A 7,579-nucleotide genomic window follows, 5' to 3' on the forward strand; every position below is an offset into this window, starting at 1 on the left:
TGATAATTATCTCGAAAAACAACGAAAGTCCTCAATAAAAAAATACCATTTCCGGTCCCTGATCTTTACTTTTAAGGGACTGATTAGCCCCGCTATCAATTTGTTTTATCATTGACATATGGGCTAATAAGTCCCATAAAAATAAAGATCAGGGGTCGAAAAGGTTTTTTTTATTGAGAGCCTCGTTGTTCTTCAAGGTAAATTTACAGGGGTTAGGTTGGGTATTCACTCATTATTCTAAATTGAAGTACAATACAAAAAAATTTAAAACAAGATATCATATAATTCATAAAGCAATACACTAAAATTTATATCACATTAGGATTTACTTTCTTAAGTTAGCAAATGTTTTAGGCAGATTTTTAGTAGATCGTGAATATACCTGAGGAGTGTTAGTATATGTATAGTAGAGTTGATAATCACTTTTTATTAAAGTAGTTCCATCTTTATTGATGGATAACCATTTCTTTTATCTTGAGAGTTTGTTAAAATTTACCTTTAAAAAAAAATAAAAATAATTGAAAAAATTCAAAGAAATAATTACTTATTTAAATAAGCATAAATTGTCCATTTTCATCGAACCCAAACTAAGAAGTCGGGTATATCTAAAAGCCACTTCTTAATAAGCTTTTTTTTTTTTTTGGTAAGTTTCTTAATAAGCTTTTTATCCTTATTGATCCTTACTTTTATATTTTGGGCCAGGATACTATCAAATTCACAATCGGAACTGATCCAATATAATAACTCTACGGATCAAATAATATTTACAAAATTAAAATCGAATGTAAATAATTACTTCAAATATATGAATCCTATCTATATGTGCAGTGCTATTAAAAAAAAAAGGGCATAAGTCTTGAAGACTTGAATGTTTGATTTTCACATCCTTTAGGCAGCGATGAAAGTTGGAGTTTCAATGGCTCGTCCATGGCTCTTCCCTCCAAATCAAAACGCTTTCTTTTCCGTAAGTCTCCCTTACGGTTGTTCTCCTTAACTCCCTTCCCTCCTTTGTTGTCTTAGATTTTCTGAGTTCAAAATTGTTTTTTTCAACTTGTTGCAGCAGCAGCAGAATCTTCTTCTTTGTTCGAACCGAATGGCGATTGGTGTTGGGAGAAGAAAACCGCAGTTTGTAGTGAGCGCAGGGCCGAAGAGGATATCGATTGGTAAAGAGTGTAGGGAAGCATTGCAAGTAGGAATCGATAAGCTTGCTGATGCTGTGTCTATTACTCTAGGACCCAAAGGTGCATCTTTCAAATTTATTTCATCATGAATTTCAAGGTTTTGAATGCTCAATGACTAGTACATTATACCAATACTCAATTATGTTCCATCCAGAAAGCACTGATTCACGAACCAAGTTTCCATAGAACTGATATTTTATAAAATTTTCACATTTAGTAGTAGCATGTATTGAGAGAACTGACATATGTCAAGAATGTTCCAATATTTTTTATGGCAGAGCTTAGAAAGTATTAAATACTGGCTGTTTGAAATTTGAAATACTTCAAGTATATATAATTTTCAAAATATACATGTGTATGTTCCAACCGTAAGAATATGAATTGCAGCTAATTAAGTTATAATGGAACTGAAAATTGGTTCCATTTGCATCCTTTTAGTCCCGGAAAAGGATTGTATATGTATTTTGATATTTTTATTCACTGTTTATTGACTGCTCATTGTACATGCTGCTTATGTGATTCTAATTAACAAGTTTGTTCATCTTGCTCCTTACCGTGCAGGACGTAATGTTATTCTCTCGGAATCTGGAAACCTTAAAGTGATTAATGATGGCGTTACAATTGCTCGGTCCATAGAGCTTTCTGATACAATTGAGAATGCAGGTGCCATGCTAATTCAAGAGGTTGATCATTTGTTAGGTTTTGCCTTGGATTAAATAGAATAAATTTGAGACCAAAATAACTTGAGATGTATTGCTTGTTTCCTTCCTTACTGCTTGTAGGTTGCTAGCAAAATGAATGATTTGGCTGGTGATGGGACTAGCACCGCAATTATTTTGGCTCGAGCCATGATTAAATCTGGACTATTAGCAGTTGCATTTGGGGCTAATCCTATTTCTTTGAAGAAGGGAATGGACAAGACTGTAAAAGATTTGGTCAAGTTCTTGGAGCAGAAAAGTGTTCCTATTGAAGGAAGGGCTCATATTAAAGGTAGTTTCTGCTTCTATTTTTTGAGTTTTCCAAAGCAATGGGTGTTCTCAAGATGAAAATATTGAAGGAAGTTTTTGTCCCTCTTGCAGCTGTAGCTTCAATTTCTGCTGGAAATGATGAGTATGTGGGAAATTTGATTGCTGAAGCTATAGAAAAGATTGGCTCTGATGGGGTGATCTCCATCGAGTCGTCATCATCATTTGAGACCTCTCTGATAATTGAAGAAGGGATGAAGGTATCATGCATTAGAATAAAAGTCAACAATAACAAGCATTAGTGTTCCTGTCATTCAGATAAGAATGATCACTATCATTGTCTTTTCCCTTGTTATATTTGTTCTCGGTTCCTTCTGTGCAGATTGATAAGGGTTACATGTCTCCTCACTTCATTACCAATCAGGAGAAGTCCATTGTTGAGTTTGACAATGCTAAAGTTTTGGTAACTGACCAAAAGATTTTGGCTGTCAACGAAATTGTTCCTTTGCTGGAAAAGGCTATGCAGTTGAGTGCCCCACTCTTAATTATTGCAGAGGATGTCTCAAGGCCAGTGTTGGAAACGTTAACAGTGAACAAAATGCAAGGGTTACTAAGAGTTGCAGTTGTAAAATGTCCAGGATTTGGAGATGCAAAGAAAGCTGTGTTACAGGATATTGCACTTATGACAGGTGAGTTCCTACAGCATATAATAATCTCAATTAATATCTTTGGAAACTTCCTTTACATTAGTGTTATGCATATTCTATAAACAGCAAACTCTTTGTTAGTCTTTGTTTTTCTTTAGTAAAAATCAGTCCTGATCTTATGACTTGAATTGTATATCTTCTATGGGGTGTCACTATTTAGGAGCTCTTCATGATATCTTGACTGTATGAGCATAATTTGAAGTTTTCTTTTTTTTCCCCTTAAATTTGCCCGGATACTTTGTTCCCATTTCCTTCATTAATGAACACACTTTCTCTGCTCTGCTTGTTTGACATCATGTTTACATTAAAATCACAGGTGGTGATTTTCTTTGTGGAGACTTGGGTCTCACACTTGAAGGTGCAACATCAGATCAGCTTGGCACTGCACTGAAAGTGACAATAACCAGTAATTCGACAACTATAATTGCTGATCCTGCCACAAAGGCTGAAATTAAGGCTAGAATTTCACAGATAAAGAAGGATCTTGTTAAAACAGATAACGCGAACCTGTCAAGAAAGCTCTCAGAGAGAATTGCAAAACTCTCTGGCGGTGTAGCTATTGTAAAGGTACCTACTCCAATAAACATGTATTGAGTTGTCTGTACTCTGATCAATTCATGACCTCCTTACTAAAGAGGTCCTATAAAAGAAATTTTCTGTAATGAATATGATTTATTCTTAATAATATATCATTTTTTTATACTTACCTTCTCTCTTACAAATTTGCTTCTTCTACTATAAAACAATTTTTGTGACATCCAATATCAAATAACATTTTATGTTGACATTTGTTTTGTATCAATTGTGCAGGTAGGTGCGCACACTGAGGTAGAACTAGAGGAGAAAAAACTTAGGATTGAGGACGCGAAGAATGCAACATTTGCTGCTATACATGAGGGGATTATTCCTGGAGGGGGTGCCGCATATGTCCACCTGTTGGACTTGATACCAACAATAAGGAACTCCATGGAAGATCTAGATGAGCGAATTGGTGCTGATATTGTGGCTAAGGTATGGTTATGTTTATTAGTTTCCTAGCTCTCGTACTTGTGCTCCTTCATACAATTTGTGAATCTGTATAATTAACCCTACAATATGTCGTTGAGGCTGAGAGGTCTCAATAAATTCCAAATACTCCAGCCTCATTTTGATTGTTTTCATCCATGCCAAAAGTCTCTCATTATCACTTTATTTGTTTTGAAGATGGTCCAAAACGTATTAATAGAGAAACCTGCTCATCTGTATACTGTCCTTGTTAAGTTCACATCATGACTTTGATATCTTATCAGCTATCTCCCTCGTTACTATCAATACTTGGTACTTGGGCTTAAAATTTTAATTCTAATAGTGAACTTGGCAGGGAGAATTTAACTTTGATTATGTTTTCCTGGAGGTTGAGGTTGTGTGTCAGGTCTTCTGTCAACCTCTCTATGTGATTGCTCGTTGCTCTCTTAACCTTGTTATTCTTAGATATTACATATTACTTGAAACCATTCTTCTTTTCAAAAGAAATAAATAAAAAAATAAAAATCTGGTGCATTCCATATTTGTTTCCCCTGTACTTTCATTAGTTCATCGAGGCTTGGGATTAATTTTGTGGAAGGCAATTTGTTTATGAACTTGTGTTGAATGCCTTTAGATATATGTAAGCAGTTTCACACAATGCATTGCAGGCAATGCTTGAACCTGCAAAATCAATTGCAGCCAATGCTGGAGTTGATGGAGACATTGTTGTCCAGAAGACGAGAACACTTGATTGGCGAACTGGATATAATGCAATGACAGGCACATATGAAGATCTTCTAAATGCAGGAGTGATAGATCCTTGTCGAGTTGCCAGATGCGCTCTTCAAAGTGCAGTTTCAGTTGCTGGTATGGTATTAACTACCCAGGCTATATTGGTGGACAAAACAAAAAAACCCGAGCCATCTGTGCCTCTGCTCCCTGGTATGATACCTTAAAACGGCGAAAACACTACAATTTTGACAATCAACTTTAGTATCATGAATCAATGCCTGCAAATGTCCCTTTTGTTGATTCACACTCGGCCAGCGATAAGAATGCTCTTGCCATGAATGGAAAAGTCTCGGGTTGCTGCTGCTTATTTGAGTATTGACTTGATGAAATCCATGTGCCATGCAGCCATGAAGAATCCACCACATTTTATATCACAAGCCTAAACACACTTTTCTTTCCTGCATGTATTCTTCACTTGTGTATAATTATTTTTCCTAATTATTAGAATTTTAATTACAATCTTTCAACCATTCTTCTTCCTTGCAAACTGGAAATAGTGTACTTGGCATTGCTCCACACAAATAACTGCTTCCTCTCTAATCTCTCCTTTGTTGGTATAGCTTTTAAGCTTATTAATCTCCAACTAAAAAAACATGAATAGCAAGTGGTGTCTGAATCTTCTATGATCCATTTTTATTTAATGTATAAATCCAAAGTATGCACTCATTATTTATCTTTATAGGAATGAATTTATTTTACATATATGAAATATTAAAATCCTAAAGTTTTTTATTCCTTAGCAAGCTTTTAATTTGGATAAATTCTCATTTTTATATATGTGAAATTAAGTTCATCTTTAAATGTTCCTTGTTTAAGTAAGAAATATTGTACTCTTTGTTAATTAAACAAATTTTAACTTTTTATTTATTATATTTTATATCAATGTTTAGATTTAGTATTCAGGATGTATTTTATTTTATTTTTTGTTTCTTTTTATCTTTATAGCAAATTATTTCAAAGAGCATTGCACTTTATTTTTTCCGAAATATATTAGCATTCGCTGTGAAATTATTTCATATTTTAAATATATAAGTTTATAAAATTATAAATGTCATGTGCTCTCACTTATTGCTAACAAAATTTTTCTCTCATTAACTCTTCAGTTTTGTTTCTTGGTATTCATCTCTTTAGTCATTACTTAACACCTTTTCCTTCCAAACACTTCAGACTATATTCACTAGAGAAAGGATTATAAACCATTTTGTTATTATGATCACTCTTACTTTGACACTGACCAATTGTCTTAACCAAACTAAAACGCCACTACAAGAAGAAGAATAATACGAATAGAAATCCATATAAAACAAGTGCATCTTATTTCAACAACTGCTATTAACTGCTCTTCCTCTGATAGGTTTTACTTTTCCATGATTATGAATCTATTAAAAACTCTGTACTGGTTCCTCATAATTGGCCAACTGCCATCCTTCTTTCTTATGGTGATGTAATAAATTATAAGAATAATTAAAACCGTTATAAGTAGTAGATTATTATAAAAACAATTAGGTGTTGAAGCTTTCAGACCCAAGATTTCCTCTCAATTGATTATTATCTGAACTAATCACAACTTTTAAAGAGTAACTACTATTTATGAGCAAGTCTATGGAGTTGATCTTTCTATATAGCCTTGGAAAAAAAGTTAATTACATGCAACATTACCCATATATAGTTAAACTTAATGGTATATCCATAAATAGATTATTTTGTCTTTGTTATATAAATTTAAACAACATAAACCACAAAAAATAGGGGTGACAATGGATAGGGTAGGATAGGATTTGGATCTAATCTTAATTTTATCCGTGAATTGAGATTATTTCAACCCTACCTGTGGATTATCAAAAAGATGCAACATTATTATACAACTTGATAATAATTTAAAATAGAATTGATTTTTATGTAAAAAAAAAAGTATTAAATTATCAATTAGTGATCTTCTTCTTAGTGGTTAAAAAAAGTAAGAATCTTTTACATTTAATGAGAAAGCTTTAATTTAACATCCACTTAAAATATATTTTTATATAAATATATAATATATACATATATAGGGTGTGGATTGATCAGATAAAGTTAAGACTCAATTCACACCCTAACCGACCTGTACGAAAATGCTACCGACCTTATCCACTACGGATCAGATTGACAATCCTACTTGTTTGAATTGGGTCGGATTGGATATGCACGTATAGAGTGCATATTGACACCCCTAAAAAAAACGAAACTTCTAAAAAGCTAATCAGTACATTAAGACTTTCAAACTATCTTTCAATAAGTGAAAAGAAAAATACTAAACATACATATTTGACATCTAGACACTATTGGAAAGAAAAAAAAAAAAAAAACAACAAAAGTTTAGATTGAGATATGAAATGATGATAGCTTAATTTGTAAGCTACGTATGTTAATCGCTGAGGGAAAATAAATGCTTCAAAGATACAGCACTTGGCTTCAAAGTATCAACGTTTTCTTTTGCATATATCCCACTAATTAGTACACATATAGTCTTAGTAGGCAGTATCCAATGATTCAAGATTTAATAATTCTGTTCATATATCCAGCGAATATAGTGTTCTAATACTTGTATAAAAATATAATTGTTATTAATTAATTATATATTTATATTATTTTTTAATTAATAAAAAATATATATTAATTGTTACAAAATACTAATATTAAAAGAATGTCTATTATGCCAATGAGTTATAGCTCAAATGACATAATTTTCTCATACTCATCTAAGAAGTTGCGGATTCGAGTCTCCTATCTTTAATAAAAAAAAAATGTCTATTATAAAAAATGTACACACAACATAACTATTGTTAATTATATTAACATATCTCTTGTATTAAAAACACACATGTTTTCTGGCCCTACATCATCATTATTCTTCTATGAATGCCATCACCTTCACCCACTATACCTTACCATT

At 32.6% G+C, this 7,579-nt stretch overlaps 1 protein-coding gene across 2 annotated transcripts; it reads left to right on the forward strand.

The window, feature by feature from the left end:
- Nucleotides 1-808: 808 nt before the first annotated feature.
- On the forward strand, nt 809-5,190 carry LOC107639272 (chaperonin 60 subunit alpha 2, chloroplastic). 2 transcript variants are annotated; one of them, XM_016342755.3, is made up of 9 exons: nt 809-964; nt 1,061-1,241; nt 1,743-1,864; nt 1,964-2,171; nt 2,261-2,406; nt 2,529-2,835; nt 3,170-3,420; nt 3,664-3,864; nt 4,527-5,190. In XM_016342755.3, exons 1-9 carry the CDS (start codon nt 899-901, stop codon nt 4,812-4,814), a joined length of 1,770 nt encoding a protein of 589 aa, XP_016198241.1. In that variant the 5' UTR covers nt 809-898; the 3' UTR covers nt 4,815-5,190. The 2 variants fall into 2 exon arrangements, with proteins under 2 accessions (XP_016198241.1, XP_088341957.1); XM_088485831.1 differs by having other exon boundaries at nt 816-964; nt 1,064-1,241.
- Nucleotides 5,191-7,579: the final 2,389 nt, after the last annotated feature.

The sequence above is a fragment of the Arachis ipaensis genome, chromosome B4 (assembly GCF_059453495.1).
Source record: "Arachis ipaensis isolate K30076 ecotype BB chromosome B4, ASM5945349v1, whole genome shotgun sequence".
NCBI classification, from domain to species: domain Eukaryota; kingdom Viridiplantae; phylum Streptophyta; class Magnoliopsida; order Fabales; family Fabaceae; genus Arachis; species Arachis ipaensis.

Excerpts from the sequence above, each read along its gene's own strand:
- LOC107639272 (XM_016342755.3), top strand. The coding sequence starts at position 899 with ATGAAAGTTGGAGTTTCAATGGCTCGTCCATGGCTCTTCCCTCCAAAT. Across the intron at positions 965-1,060 it reads ATCAAAACGCTTTCTTTTCC|CAGCAGCAGAATCTTCTTCT; the intron begins GTAAGTCTCCCT and ends AACTTGTTGCAG. Across the intron at positions 1,242-1,742 it reads TATTACTCTAGGACCCAAAG|GACGTAATGTTATTCTCTCG; the intron begins GTGCATCTTTCA and ends CTTACCGTGCAG.